Source organism: Spermophilus citellus, assembly GCF_964194105.1.
Source record: "Spermophilus citellus genome assembly, chromosome: 4".
Classification (NCBI taxonomy): Eukaryota; Metazoa; Chordata; class Mammalia; order Rodentia; family Sciuridae; genus Spermophilus; species Spermophilus citellus.
Window position 1 is genome coordinate 39,058,321 of NC_138185.1, and position 17,099 is coordinate 39,075,419.

Here is a 17,099-nt window from a genome sequence, read left to right on the forward strand (position 1 = left end):
TTTAAAAAGAATTAAGTTTTCCTTAAACTCTATAGCAGCATATCCACCCTTATAAAGCATTCCAAAAATCTGAAGGACAGACAGAAGAATTTTCTGCTGCTACAAATAGAAAAACCACTGTAGACCTCACGAACATTTCAAAAGCAATTATGAGCAATGAAAACATGGAGCTGCCTTTTCATGGAGTTGTCCTCTTAAAAAGAGTTAAAGCCACATTTTCAGATATTTTTTTCCAGAGAGCAGTTTACTTGAGGTACATAAAGTGAAACAAATCAGTTCTATGCAAAATAATAAAAATATTTTGTGCTTTTATTTACAAATTAATTCCATAAACAAACTACTAAGCATGACAAACAACAAAGCTCTTGGCTTCCATCCTTTATAGCTAGAAAATAAATAATTTTAGTAGCTATCTAAATTTGCCTCCTGCTTTCACAGAAATAAATGTATTATTACATATCCTTATTTTCAAATTGTCACTAACCTGTGACATGGACTTAAGAGTAGATACCACTTTGTTTTTACACAGAATTGTAAAGTCTTTTAAAAAGAAACTAACTTAGAGTAACTTTCTATTAGTAGGAACTGAACTTCATAAAATATAAAATTGTTATAAATCCTATAATTCAGGTAATTTAATTAAGATTAATCTGTGGGAATACTGGTACAAATCTGCCATCCACAATTAGGTACAATAATTATGTACAGAGAAAAATTTTAGTATGGTCAGAAAAAGTTTTCATATTCTTGAAAAGCAGTTTCTCAGTATTCATTCTGTTTCTGTATACATCTCCATCCAAAAAGAAACAAGATCATCATTTGACTTTTTGTTTTTTTCTTGCTTGAAACTGTTCTGTTTTGTTTTTTACAGATTTAACCAGCATTGATAAGGCAGGATCAATAGACTTCTTTTGTGATGTCTTTTCAAACTCACTCTCTTTTCTCTTTATTAAAGCCTGAGTGAGTTCTTCTTTTTGTTCTCTTTGTCGGGCTTTCTCCTCAAGAATTTTTTCCATAGCTTTTGTTTTCTTGAAGTTAGGGTCTGAAGGATCCAAATTGAACAAGTGGGAAGTATACATTGCCTGAAACCGTGCATCACTAACATTTACCTGCAAATTCAAAAGAAATAAATAAATAAGTAAAATAAAAATTAGTAAACAAAAGGCCCAGACATGAGGCCAAATTTAGAAAGGTAGCGTGTTGTTGGTCATATAAAATACACATCTGAGCATTTTGCACTGATTTATTATAAGAATTTCAGTGAAGTTTTAAGGCCTACCTTTGGACCATAAGGTGAAGGGCTTGTCATTCTTATTGCATAAGGACAATCTACTTGAAAGGGAACTACAGGGGTCCATACACTGGCTTTAAACTACAATGACTACTTTGACTATAGGAACGATACCCCTTGTTTACAGCATGAAATAGATTTCTGTCCAGCATCAATTAGCCAATCAGGATATCTCCTGCTGAGTTTTGTACAAAATTATTACACTATGAGTACCTTTGAAGCAATTTTTGGAATGGTGCCCCCGCCCACCCGGCAAACGGCTCCCCCACCCTGAGACGACGTGAAGGGAATCTAACCAAGCCTTTATGAAATAGCGAACTGGGAACTAAAACCGGAGATTGTGTCAGACCAGAGACAAGCCAGTTCCACCCCTCCCTTCGGACACTCCAGCAAGGAGCCAGGGGCCCGCCATAGCAGAGAGGGGAAGTCACCAAAGTTCCGCCAAAGAGATTCCTTCCCAGCGGAATCTACTTTAGCAGGTGTGTGACTCCCACCCACATCACATACAAACAACCAGGAAACTTCAAAATCTCTCCGTGGGCGTGACCGTAAGGGCCAAAGGACTCTCGACCCCCAACTCCCCCTACTGCCAGTGATGTGGGTGTGACTGTAGGGGCAGAGGGAAGCAGAGAAGACTCCCCACCCCCAAATCCCCCAACCACCAACTGAGAGGGCGTGATGGTAGGGGCGGAGGGAAACAGAGGACACTCCAGAATACCAACTCCTCCTACCGCCAGCGGAGTGGTCATGATTATAGGGGCTGAGGGAAGCAGAGGGGATCCTCGACCCCCAACTCCCATTACCACCAGCGGCGACACCAATGGTCTAAGCCGCCAGATTCCGAAGGTGTGCCCACCAAAGGGGTCCGGAAAAATTAAACTATTGACTCCCAGACCATAGCTCCACAGCACTGGGGCTTAGATGAATGACAGAGAGAGTGCTCAGTAGTTAGGGAAATAGAGCACTCGGTGGGGCTGAAAGTGTAACCAAATCCTTGGGGAACCGCCTCCAGTGAGCAGGACCTGGCTGGCTGGCAGGAGGAAGGGGAGGAGGGGCCGTAGAAGTGAAACGGCTCTGGACCAACAGGATTGAGAGACTCCCAGGAGCCGCCTTACAGGGATTGCTGTTGACACATTGAGGGCAAAACTCAGCCCAGAGGGCACAGCTTTGCCTACGGGAAGAGAAGAAAATGGATCTCTAAGACCTAATTTTATTTCTCATTTTATTTTATTTTTTCTCTCCCTTTTTCCCTCTTTCTCTCCCCTTCCAAGTTTTATTGTTCTTTCCATTCTCCTCTATGCTATCTATCTCCCTCTCCTCCTTCTTTCTTTTTAAGAGCACCTTCCTTCCCCTTCCCCCCAAATTTCATCCCAAGCATTACGTCCTCCATTTCGGGTAACTGTCTAAATGCAAATAGGTGAATGTTTCGAGGCCGTCTATAGTGCTCCTAAATACCTAGCTACTACCAACACCCTGATCCAATCGACGGTTAGTATCCCCCTTCAGTAGAGCAATCTTCTAAAGTAGCCAAGACATACTAACCCTTATACCTTCATAGCACCTAACCTAAAGTCCTAAGAACAAAAAACAAATCACTATATGCATACAAATCCGGAAGCCCTTTATAAACTGAATGAATCAGCTCTAAAGTACAATAAAGCCCAACATCTATAGGCATAATCTCCCACCACAAAGGAGAGACAACAGAGATAAGCAAAGCCAAAACAAATGTACAGGAGAAAGCAGTTACAAAGCAGTCAAACAGAGCTGGAAAGTAATGTGAACAACATGAAAAAACAAGGGACAAAAGGATTACAGATAATGCAGGATAACTTAAATCTACAGGAGGACCTAGAAGCATCAGAAACATGGACAGGGAAGGAAATCAAGGCATACCTAACTCAGATGGAACGGAATTTTAGAGAAGACATGAGACAGCAAGTCCAAGAATTGAAAGTATATTTTGAAAACGAACTAAACAAACAAATTCAAACTGCAAAGAAGCAGCTTCACCAGGAGATAGAGATCTTAAAAAAACCCAAACAGTAATTTTAGAAATGCAAGAAACCATAAACCAGATTAAAAACGCCAATGAGAATTTTACAAATAGACTAGATCAAGTAGAAGTTAGAACATCAGATAATGAAGACAAAGTTTATCAACTTGAAAAGAATATAGTCAACACTGAAAAGATGCTTAAATCTCATGAGCAATCTATCCAAGAGATATGGGATCTCATCAAAAAACCAAATTTGAGAGTCATTGGGATAGAAGGCACAGAGGTTCAAACCAAAGGAATGGACAACCTATTAAATGAAATAATCCTAGAAAACTTCCCAGAGATGAAAGATGGAATGGATGGCCTAATCCTGGAAGCCTACAGGACCCCAAACATCCAAAACTGTAACAGACCAACTCCAAGACATATAATTATGAAGATATCCAACATACAGAACAAGGAGAGAATATTAAAAGCTACGAGGGAAAGGAGGCAGATTACATTCAGGGGTAAACCAATTAGGTTAACGGCTGATTTTTCATCACAGACTTTGAAAGCGAGAAGATCCTGGAACAATGTATTTCAAATGCTGAAATATAATGAATTCCAACCAAGAATACTGTATCCAGCAAAATTAAGCTTCAGATTTGACAATGAAATTAAAATCTTTCACGATAAACAAAAGCTAAAAGAATTTGCAGCCAGAAATCCAGCACTGCAAAGCATTTTGGGCAAAATTCTACAAAAAGAGGAATGCAAAAATAATGCCCAAAACCAACAGCGGGAGGTATCTCAGTAAAGGGGGAGGAAAATAACCAAAAAGTAAAAACTAGCCAAACTAAAATAAATAAATAAATAAACATGACTGGAAGTACAAATCATATTTCAATTGTAACCTTAAATGTTAATGGACTAAACTCACCAATCAAGAGACACAGGCTAGTAACCTGGATCAAAAAAACAAATCCAACAATATGCTGCCTTCAGGAGTCTCATATGATAGGAAAAGACATACACAGGCTGAAGGTGAAAGGTTGGGAAAAATCATACCACTCACATGGCCCCCGGAAGCAAGCAGGAGTGGCCGGCCATACTCATATCGAATAAAATCAACTTCAAACCTAAGTTAATCAAAAGGGATAAAGAAGGGACACTATATCCTGTTAAAAGGAACTAACCACCAACAAGACATAATAATTATCAATTTATATGCACCAAATAATGGTGCAGCAACGTTCATAAAACAAACTCTCCTCAAGTTCAAGTGTCAAATTGACCACAACACAATAATTATGGGTGACTTCAACACACCGCTCTCGCCATTAGACAGATCCTCCAGACAAAAGCTGAATAAAGAAACTATAGAACTCAACAGCACAATCAATAACCTAGACTTAACCGACATATATAGAATATATCAACCATCATCAAGTGGATACACGTTCTTCTCAGCAGCACATGGATCTTACTCAAAGATAGATCATATATTATGCCATAGGGCAACTCTTAGTAAATATAAAGGTGTGAAGATAATACCATGAACCATATCTGACCATAATGGAATGAAACAGGAAATCAATGATAAAAGTAGGAAGGAAAAATCCTGCATTACATGGAAAATAAACAATATGTTACTGAATGAACAATGGGTTACAGAAGACATAAAGGAGGAAATCAAAAAATTCTTGGAGATAAATGACAATTCAGACACAACATACCAGAATCTATGGGACACAATGAAAGCAGTTTTAAGAGGGAAATTCATTTCCTAGAGTTCATTCCTCAAAAGAAGAAAAAAACCAACAAATAAATGAACTCACACTACATCTCAAAACCCTAGAAAAGAAAGAGCAAAACAACAGCAAATATAGAAGACAAGAAATAATTAAAATCAGAGCAGAAATCAACGAAATTGAAACAAAAAAAAAAACCACTGAAAAAATTGATAAAACTAAAAGTTGGTTCTTTGAAAAAATAAATAAGATCGACAGACCCTTAGCCATGCTAACGAAGAGAAGAAGAGAGAAAACTCAAATTACTAACATACAGGATGAAAAAGGCAATATCACAACAGACACTACAGAAATACAGAAGATAATTAGAAAGTATTTTGAAACCCTATATTCTAATAAAATAGAAGACAGTGAAGACATCGATAAATTTCTTAAGTCATATGAGTTGCCCAGATTGAGTCAGGAAGACACACACAATTTAAACAGACCAAAAACAAAGGAAGAAATAGAAGAAGCCATCAAAAGACTACCAACCAAGAAAAGCCCTGGACCGGATGGGTATACAGCAGAGTTTTACAAAACCTTCAAAGAAGAATTAATACCAATACTTTTCAAGCTATTTCAAGAAATAGAAAAAGAAGGAGCTCTTCCAAATTCGTTCTATGAGGCCAACATCACCCTGATCCCGAAACCAGACAAAGACACTTCAAACAAAGAAAACTACAGACCAATATCTCTAATGAACATAGATGCAAAAATTCTCAATAAAATCCTGGCGAATCGAATACAAAAGCATATCAAAAAAATTGTGCACCATGATCAAGTAGGATTCATCCCTGGGATGCAAGGTTGGTTCAATATACGGAAATCAATAAATATTATTCAACGCATCAATAGACTTAAAGATAAGAACCATATGATCGTCTCGATAGATGCAGAAAAAGCATTCGACAAAGTACAGCATCCCTTTATGTTCAAAACACTAGAAAAACTGGGGATAACAGGAACTTACCTCAACATTGTAAAAGCTATATATGCTAAGCCTCAGGCTACCATCATTCTAAATGGAGAAAAACTGAAGGCATTCCCACTAAAATCTGGAACAAGACAGGGATGCCCTCTCTCACCACTTCTATTTAATTTAGTCCTTGAAATACTAGCCAGAGGAATTAGACAGACAAAAGAAATTAAAGGCATAAAAATAGGAAAAGAAGAATTTAAAATATCACTATTTGCGGACGATATGATCCTATACCTAGAAGACCCAAAAGGGTCTACAAAGAAACTACTAGAACTAATAAATGAATTCAGCAAAGTGGCAGGATATAAAATCAACACGCATAAATCAAAGGCATTCCTGTATATCAGCAACAAAACTTCTGAAATGGAAATGAGGAAAACCACCCCATTCACAATATCCCCCCCAAAAATAAAATACCTGGGAATCAACCTAACAAAAGAGGTTAAAGATTTATACAATGAAAACTACAGAACCCTAAAGAGAGAGATAGAAGATCTTAGAAGATGGAAAAATGTACCCTGTTCATGGATAGGCAGAACCAACATCATCAAAATGGCGATATTACCCAAAGTTCTCTACAGGTTCAACGCAATGCCAATCAAAATCCCAACGGCATTTCTTGTAGAAATAGATAAAGCTATCATGAAATTCATATGGAAAAACAAAAGACCCAGAATAGCAAAAGCAATTCTAAGCAGGAACTGTGAATCGGGAGGTATAGCGATACCAGATTTCAAACTGTACTACAGAGCAACAGTAACAAAAACAGCATGGTACTGGTACCAAAACAGGCAGGTGGACCAATGGTACAGAATAGAGGACACAGAGACCAATCCACAAAATTACAACTTTCATATATTTGATAAAGGGGCTAAAAGCATGCAATGGAGAAAGGATAGCATCTTCAACAAATGGTGCTGGGAAAACTGGAAATCCATATGCAACAAAATGAAGCTGAACCCCTTTCTCTCACCATGCACAAAAGTTAATTCAAAATGGATCAAGGAGCTAGATATCAAATCAGAGACTCTGCACCTGATAGAATAAAAAGTTGGCTCCGATCTACATATTGTGGGGTCGGGCTCCAAATTCCTTAATAGGACGCCCATAGCCCAAGAGTTAAATACAAGAATAAACAAATGGGACTTACTTAAACTAAAAAGTTTTTTCTCAGCAAGAGAAACAATAAGAGAGGTAAATAGGGAGCCTACATCATGGGAACAAATTTTTACTCCTCACACTTCAGATAGAGCCCTAATATCCAGAATATACAAAGAACTAAAAAATTAAACAATAAGATAACAAACAACCCTATCAACAAATGGGCCAAGGACCTGAACAGACACTTCTCAGAGGAGGACATACAATCAATCAATAAGTACATGAAAAAAAGCTCACCATCTCTAGCAGTCAGAGAAATGCAAATCAAAACCACCCTAAGATACCATCTCACTCCAGTAAGATTGGCAGCCATTATGAAGTCAAGCAACAATAAGTGCTGGCGAGGATGTGGGGAAAAGGGTACACTTGTACATTGCTGGTGGGACTGCAAATTGGTGCGGCCAATATGGAAAGCAGTATGGAGATTCCTAGGAAAGCTGGGAATGGAACCACCATTTGACCCAGCTATTGCCCTTCTCGGTCTATTCCCTGAGGACCTTAAAAGAGAATACTATAGGGATACTGCCACATCAATGATCATAGCAGCACAATTCACAATAGCTAGACTTTGGAATCAACCTAGATGCCCTTCAATAGATGAATGGATTAAAAAACTGTGGCATTTATGCACAATGGAGTATTACGCAGCACTAAAAAATGACAAAATCATGGATTTTGCAGGGAAATGGATGACATTAGAGCAGATTATGCTGAGTGAAGCTAGCCAATCCTTAAAAAACAAATGCCAAATGTCTTCTATGATATAAAGAGAGCAACTAAGATCAGAATGGGGAAGAAGAGCATGAGGAAAAGATTAACATTAAACAGAGACGAGTGGGGGGAGAGAAAGGGAGAGAGAAGGGAAACTGTATGGAAATGGAAGGAGACCTGCATTGTTACACAAAATTACATATAAGAGTTTGTGAAGGGAAAGGGGAAAAAAAAAAAGGGAGAGAATTAAACAACAGCAGATGGGGTAGAGAGGAAAGATGAGAGGGAAGGGGAGGGGGGATAATAGGAGATAGGAAAGGTAGCAGAATACAATAGTCATTAATATGGTATTATGTAAAAATGTGGATGTGTAACCGTTGTGATTCTGCAACTTGTATTTGGGGTAAAAAATGGGAGTTCATAACCCACTTGAATCAAATGTATGGAAGATGATATGTCATGAGCTTTGTAATGTTTTGAACAACCAATAAAAAAAAAGAAATTTTTAACTTGGTGTCAAGATAAAGTAGCTACTGAAGATCACTCATGAATCAAGATTTAACAACCTTGATGGGAAAGAATTCACCCCAAGACAAAGATCTAGTAAGATACAAGCCTTAAATGTATCTTCTACCTTTCTATAAAAATATTACAGTTCCACATTTAAGAGTGTATTCTTCACTTCAGCCAGGCTTTTGAGTATTGCCAGGAATAAGGGTGACCAGAAAGAGAAACATGAATCTACTTGGAGATGGATCATAGTAAGGTCAGATGTGATACCAAAAACAACAAAGAAAATCTCATGAAAAATATTTTTATGCATGATTATTAATGTGTAAAGGCAGCTCTTATTATAGGAGATTTGACTACAAATCATTACTTGTTTTTTTTTTTTTCATTAGAAATCAATTCACCAACAACTTCAGTGAAACAAATGTAAAACTGACTCATACAAATTGGAGCCTCAAGAGGCCTCCAAGTCCTTCTTCATGTTAATCAGAAGTTATCTATATACTACCCTCATTCTTTAAAATTTCTCTATCTTCTGGGTCTTTTCTTCTATGTTAATTGTTGGAAATCTTTAAATAGTTAATCTTATTGGCTGTTTGTAAGTTTTCTGTAGAGGGCTCAAAGTCATGCATAAGGACTCTGTGGCCATTAGGATTATGTACTCAGCAAAGAGGAAAAAGAAGGAGTGATGGAAATAAGAGAACAATAATTAAAAAAGCATGGGCTACTGTGCTGGCATTATACACAGCCAGAGTGTAACCCAGTGTGACATGAATCTGTTATTCCTCTGCTGGGCTTAATGAAGCAAGCCTTTCCCAGCATGAGCATCTCTGAGTGTGGGTTTAACAATAAAAGCTACATATTTTTTAGATACAACATGGCTACCAAAACTAAGTCAACTATTTCACCTACTGCTTATTAACCAAAGAAAGAGTGATTTGATCTACACTGGGGATGACCTATGTTAGCTTGTAGCTTTGGCTCCATCATGAGCCCTTCTGAAGACATTATTAAGGGTAACTTTGACTACACTTAATTTCTACCTCCACAGTTGACTTTAGATTCAATTCTACCTTTAAGAAACTAATAACTTGTATTCTTGGTTACCTCAAAGTCATCTTCTACTAATTCCTTCTTTTTCATAAGTTGCTTTTTCTTCTTTTTGCTCAGATTCTGGTGCTCCACAATCTTGTTATAATTGAAGTGTTTCTTGCTGTCCTCCTCCTCATCCATCATGAGCAAAGCCATTTCAGCCTGTGGAGAGAAGAAAAAGTTCAAATGTAAAAAAGTGGGTTTCTTTTATCACTGTTATTTTAAGACTGTTATTTATATACTATGAATATAGAATAGAAAACTTCATCAAGATGCTGGCTTACTCACAGACAATGTTATGAACCATCAGCCACAGGGTGGGGAGAGACATGATAGCTTGCTCTTTTTAAGCAATAACACTAAATCTACCAAAAGACACTAAATCTATTTTGTGATGCAAACTGTAGTTTCCAGATGTGCACTTTAACAAGGAGAATTTCTTTTGCTTCTGTTGCCTTTACTTTTTCAACACTGACACTGTTTTTGAGGGTAGAATCTTAACATTTGCTTCTGAAATCTAGTATGTCTGTTTTCACCAAACAGACACACACACACACACACACACACACACACACACACATTTATCAAACATGGTATTAAGTTTTTTAAAAAATGAAAAGAATCAAACAAGTCAGGCATGGAGGCACACACCTGTAATCCTTGAGGCAGGAGGATTGCCAATTTGAGGCTAGCTTCAGCTGAGGATGTGGCTCAGTGATAAAGAACCTGTGGGTTCAATACTCAGTGCCTCCACCCACCAAAAATCAAGTAAACAACTTCATATACTAGAGAAAATAGAGTATGCTCCCTGACCTTTGCAAATCTTCCTATATTTCCACTTTGGATTGCTTTGACTTCCTTCATTTCTGGAACTGGCATTTATCGGTGAATTCTTTTCAGAGCCATTTTCCACAAAGATTTTCATTTCTTTCTAGTTTTTAAAATTTTTACTTATTTATTTATTTTACTTGTTAATGGACCTTAATCTTATTTATGAGGTACTGAGAATTGAACCCATTGCCTCACACATGCTAGGCATGCAGCTACCTACCACTGAGCTACAACCCAGCCCGCTTTGTTTCTCTTTAAATAATCTTATGAGTATTACTTATATGCAATAAACAGAAAATAGAAAAATGCATTTAGATGCAGCATTTTGGCGACCTGTGACTCACTTGTAGACAATGATGTGAACACCAGTCACAAGGGCATGTTGGTTCCAATTCCTTCCTCAGCAAAGAATACATAAACTATGGACCTTTGGAGTCACTGAAGCATAAGATCCACTGCAGTTTTGATGAAGACTTATATAAACAGAAATTAGTATTCCACAAGCCATAATATCAAAGTCTGTGTTACAGGGTGGATTCAGATTAAATGAAAGCTAACAGTAATATTTTTAGGTTTCAATAGTAAAATTTTCCTAGTTATAGTAAAAATTTTTTAATAATGAGAAGATTTTCTTTTAATCATAAAGGGATATACTCTGGGCTTTAGGCATTATACTAGTTGAAATACATTTGGCAAAGATTTTATTTATTTATTTGGGATCAGGGATTAAACCCAGGGGTGCTTAACCACTGAGCCACATCCTCAGCCCTTTTCAATTTTTATTTCATTTTTAATTTTCTTCCTTTTAGTTGTCAATGGACCTTTATTTATTTATATGCAGTGCTGAGAATTGAATAAGAATTGAACCCAGTGCCTCCTACATTCTAGGCAAGCACTCTACCACTGAGCCACAATCCCAGCCCCTTAATTTTTATTTTGAGATAGGTCTTGCTAAAGCGCTACAGCTGGCTTTGAACTTGTGATCCTCCTGACTCAGCCTCCCAAGATGCTGGGATACTGCTAAAATATAATTACATAAAATGTATGTATAAATTTCATCACTAAAATCATTTATTTTTAAAATTAGGAACAATAAAAATCCACATGAACAACTTCAATTAAATTGCACATTTCAAATATCTACTAAGCATGTAACAATGACCACATTTTACCTTTTGTCTTTCTATTTCAGTTTCTTCCTCCAGAGATGTACCATCTTTTGCAGATTTCACTGATTTTTTCTTTATACCTGGCACAAAAACCAATGTAAGACAATTAAAAATTATAGAACTAACAACAATAATCTGTTTATGCTATGAATAAAAATGCAAAATATCTAGGAGTAATTTTAAAAATCAATGTGTCACCTTCTCAAAAGAAGAAATACACATAATCAACAAATATATGAAAAAATATTCAACATCTCTAGCAATCAGGGAAATGCAAATTCAAACTACCTGAGATTTCACCTCATTCCAGTCAGAATGACAATTATCAAGAACACAAATAAATGTTGGCAATGAGGGGGGAAAAACGTAAACTTATCCATTGTTGGTGGGACTCAAATTAGTACAACCATTCTTAAAAGCAGTATGGTGATTCCTCAAACAAACAAACAAACAACAATAAAACCCCACATAACTCAGTTATCCCACTCCTTGGGGTTTATCCAAAACATCTAAAATCAGCATACTATAGGGATGCAGTCACATCAATGATTAGAGTAGTTCAATTAACAAAAGCCAAGCTATGGAACCAAACCAGGTGCCTGTCAACAGATGAAGAGATAGAGATATGTGATATATACACACATGGAGTTTTACTTAGCCATAAAGAAGAATGAAATTATGGCATTTTCTGTTAAGTGGATGAAACTGGAGAACATTATGCTGAGTGAAATAAGCTAGACCTAGAAAGTCAAAGGTCCAATGGTTTCTCTTACATATGGAAGCTAGACCAAAATAAGGAGAATAAAGAAGGGGCAGGAAGGAATACCACAAAAACAGAAGGAAGATCAGTGGAGTTTAAGGGGGATGATGGGGAGAGTAAAAGGATAGGAAAGGAGAAGAATGGTGGAATGAAACTGACCAAAATATCCTATGTATATATATGAATACAGCACAGTGAATTTCACCTATATGTATATCTATAATGTACTAATTTTTGTTTTCTTTCTTTTAAACAAGATTAAATTTTTTTTTAAATTTGTTCTAATTAGTTATACATGACAGCAGAATGCATTTTGATACATTGTATACAAATGGAGCACGACTTTTCCTTTCTCTGGCTGAACATGGTGTAGAGTCACACCAGTAGTATGATCATACATGTATACAGGGTAACAATGTCTGTGTCATTCCATTGTCCTTCCCAGTTCCATTGCCCCTCCCCTCCCCTCACTCCTCTTTGCACAATCCAAAATTCCTTCATCCCCTTATCCATTGTGGATAAGCATCCATTTATCAGAAAAAAAACATATAATGTACTAATTTTAAAAAACTATAAATAAAATAGAAGATCAGTAAAACAGTGAAATGGGAATGGGGGAGGGAGAAGGAGAGGGAAAGTACTGGGAATTGAATTGGAGCAAATCAAATTCCATGTTTATATAATCATATCAAAATGAACCCCAGTATTATGTATAACTATAATGCACTAATACAAAATTTTAAAATGTGTGAAAACTAAAGAAGAAAACAATGAAAGAAGGATATCAATATGGATAGAATAAATACAATGTTCCTGGATGAGGTGACAACATGATAAAGAAGAAATTTCCCCTTCAAGTAATGTATAACTTAAATTATCAGCAAAAAAGAAAAATCAAATAATTTCAACAGATGCAGAATAAGCATTTGATAAAATTCAATATTCATTAACGATAAAAGCAATTTAAGGAGATTCTAAATAAAATAAGATAGACTTAAATATTAAGACAAATTGTGATAAAATATACTGAAAATTGAAATAGGGTTGGGGGTATAGCTTAGTGAAAGAGTTCTGCCTAGCAAGACAAGGCCCTGGGTTCAATCCTCCTCCTCCATAATCAACAAATAAACAAACAAAAAAGAAGTAAAATAACCAAAACATTCCTATTCTATGTAAGGAAGACAACAGAACAATATTCTTTGTACTTTTCAATGAAAAAAGAAGAGATTATTCAACAACAGGTGCTGGGCAATTTGTTTAATTTTGGAAAAAATTAATTAGGTTATAGTCTTACCTCATGATATACAGGAAAATAAAATGTAGGTGTATTTAGAAGTTAGACATTAAACACACACACACCTACACAAAAAACCCTATAGAACAGGGAACAGCTACAGAAGAAATATTTTCTTCGCATAAAAACACTGAAGACATCAAGAAGTGCGGGGAAGGACAAGGGGAAACCAAGCAATTTGAATATATAAACTCTTTAATACCACACATAGAAAGTCACTTGCAAAATGAAAAGAACTTAACTTTATGATAACAATTTGATGGGTCTCTATCTGTTAAGTTTAACAAAACCCTTTTGCTTTCTCTAGAGACAAATATGATCTTCAGCTAATTTTCTGGCTGTATTACTGGACAAAACTATGTGTGGTAAAAGTGGCTCCTGATTTAGATATCTCAATGCTCTTGGCTTTCATGGATACAGTGACTCTTTTTTTTTAAAAAAATTTATTAGTTATTGATGGGCCTTTATTCATTTATTTGTTTATATGTGGCGCTGAGAATCGAACCCAGTGCCTCACACATGCTAGGCAAGCGATCTACCACTGAGCCACAAACCCAGCCCATAGTAACTCTTATAACTGATATAAAGTCTGATATGCAAAGATCTAGAAGTCATGTGTAGGAACTGTTGAAAAGAAATCAGTTCCTATTTGGGACTTTTTAGAGATGACTATTGAATATTCTGTCTCCTTTCCCTATGTCTGAGCTATTCTACTGAATTGACTGCTATGAAGACTTGCACTAGAGAGAATCACACAATGCTGCCCTGATGTGCCTTCTGGCCTGAATCCCTGTGGGTGCCAAATGTGACACATTTGAGTCCTTTGAGTTTGCCTAGCAGAGCCTAAGATCCCTGTTGGGTACTGTGCCACTTCATCAAGCGGTCTTTGGAACATCTGACATTCACTGCTCACTGATGTGATATGAATTAAAGATAAAGCATTGCCTAGGATATACTCCTGCCAAAAATATTCAATATAAATCTAACCAAATAACTAGTCTAACTTCTAGCTTACTACAAATACAGAGGACAGAGGGACAAGAAACTATTAGAAAAACTAGAACGTGAGACCTTCCAAATGATCACTAGCCTGGGCTTTTGAAAAAGCAAATGTTATAAAGGAAAAAAGCACATGGGTCTTTAAAACTATAATCAACTAAAGAGATAAAAATAAAAGTATTGTGTGAAACCTGACTGAATATGAGTTTGAAAAAAAAAAGCTATAAGTCACCAGTGTAACTGAAAATTCAAACATTAGATGCTATTAGTGTTTAATATCTTTTAGTTATGTAGCTTTATGAAACACGATAAAGATATATAGGTAAAACAAAAGGCAAAATGTTAACAATTGTGAGCAAATGATCTTTACTGTTAACTTTCAAATTTTCTGTTTATACATTTTCATATTAAAAATAAATGGTTGCCCAGACCTTAAACTACACTACAGAGCAATAGAAACAAAGAGATCATGGTATTGGAACCAAAATATACCTGTAGACCAATGGTACAGAATAGAGGACTCAAGAGACTAACCCACATAATTACAGTTATCTCATATTAGACAAAAGCACCAAAAACATACATAGGAGAAAAGATAGCCTCTTCAACAAATGATGCTGGGAAAACTGGAAATCCATATGCAAAAAATGAAATTAAACCTCTATCTCTCACCATGCACAAGACTCAACTCAAAGTGGATCAAGGACCTAGGAATTAAACCAGAGACCCTGCGCCTAATAGAAGAAAAAGTAGGCTCAAATCTGCATCATGTTATATTAGGCCCCAACTTCTTTAATAAGACTCCTACAGCACAAAAAATAAAATCAAGAATCAATAAATGGGACAAATTCAAACTAAAAAACTTCTCAGCAAAAGAAACAAAACCCAATCAATAAATGGGTCACGAAACTAAACAGACACTTTGCAGAAGAAGATATACAGTCAATCAACAAATATATGAAAAAATGTTCAACATCTCTAGCAATTAGAGAAATGCAAATCAAAGCTACTCTTAAGATTTCACTCAAGTCAGATGGCAACTATTAAGAATAAAAACAATAATAAGTGTTCGTGAGGATGTGGGGAAAAAGGCACCCTCATACATTGCTGGTTGGACTGCAAATTGGTGCAGCCAATATGGAGATTCCTTGGAAAACTGGGAATGGAACCACCATTTGACCCAGCTATTCCACTCCTCCATTTATACCCAAAGGACTTAAAAACAGCATTCTACAAGGATACAGCCACATCAATGTTTCTAGCAGCATAATTCACAGTAGCAAAATTGCAGAACCAACCTAGATGCCCTACAGTAGATGAATGGATAAAAAAATTATAGTATATATACACAATGGAATGTTACTCAGCATTAAAAGAGAAAAAAAATCATGGCATTTGCAGGTAAATGGATGGAGTTGGAGAATATTATACTAAGTGAAGTAAGTCAATTCCAAAAAAAAAAAAAAAACAAATACTGAATGTTCTAATATGAGGATGCTAATCCATAATGGGGATGGGGGGTGGGAAGCATGGGAGGAATGGAAAAACTTTAGATAGGGCAAAGGGGATGAAGGGAAGGGGGCATGGGGGTAGAAAAGATGGTGGAATGAGATGGACATCATGACCCTAAGATTTCACTCAAGTCAGATGGCAGCTATTAAGTATACATATGAAGACACGAATGGTGTGACTCTACTTTGAGTACATCCAGAGATATGAAAAATTGTGCTCTATATGTGTAATATGAAATACATAACAAATTAGAATAAAAAAATAAATGGTTGCTAATACTATGACACCACTTTTTTTCCCAACATATAGATATCATGTTAAGAATATTAATCCTTAAAGGATGAAAAAAGAAAAAATGGCTTTATGGCATTTGCTGATAAGTGGGCTGGAACTGGAGATTATGATACTAAGTAAAATGAGCCAGAATTAGAATGTCAAAGATTGAATATTTTCTGATATGTGGAAGCTAATCCAAAATAGGGAGGGGGATAAAAAAAATAAAACTGTAAGTAAACAGCAGAAAGGAGGGAAGGAAATGGGGAGAGGAGAGGAAAAGGGAAGTACTGGGGACTTTTGTAATTATGAATCCTATTGTTATATTAGAAGAACCAATAAAAAGAATATTAACACTTAAAAACAGAAAACAGGTCATTAAGAGATAAAAGGAAACTGTCAATGAACAGAAGAAAATTATTTTTTCTATCTCACAAATATTAACTGATACCTATTATGTTACAAGCACTACTTTAGGTTCTGGTGCTATAAGCAGTAAACAAGACAGTCAAACCTGTCTCATCAAGTTTACTTTCTAGTAGGGAGGATGTGGGTAAAGGAGAAAAAGTTTGGAGACTGAATAGGGAAGCTGGTTTAGTTAGGGTGATTAAGGAAGCCCTCTTCAAAAAGGTGACATATAAATAATGACCTGAATAAAAAGAGGAGGTAAGACATGACAACACTTGAAGAGTATTCATGAACAGAGAATGACAAAGATGTAGCAGGAAGGTTTGTGAGGCTCT

The 17,099-nt window shown here is 36.2% G+C and overlaps 1 protein-coding gene across 3 annotated transcripts in view; it reads right to left on the bottom strand.

Moving 5' to 3' along the window:
• Positions 1-225: 225 nt before the first annotated feature.
• Positions 226-17,099, bottom strand: part of ESF1 (ESF1 nucleolar pre-rRNA processing protein homolog) — an 84,622-nt gene continuing 67,748 nt past the window's right edge. For all 3 annotated transcript variants that reach the window (XM_081293542.1, XM_081293541.1, XM_081293543.1), the window contains exons 12-14: positions 11,522-11,598; positions 9,534-9,680; positions 226-1,109 (exon numbers count right to left, since the gene is read on the bottom strand). In XM_081293542.1, the coding sequence (XP_081149668.1) occupies positions 816-1,109; positions 9,534-9,680; positions 11,522-11,598 (518 nt within the window). In that variant the 3' untranslated portion in view covers positions 226-815. The remainder of the gene's footprint in view (positions 1,110-9,533; positions 9,681-11,521; positions 11,599-17,099) is intronic.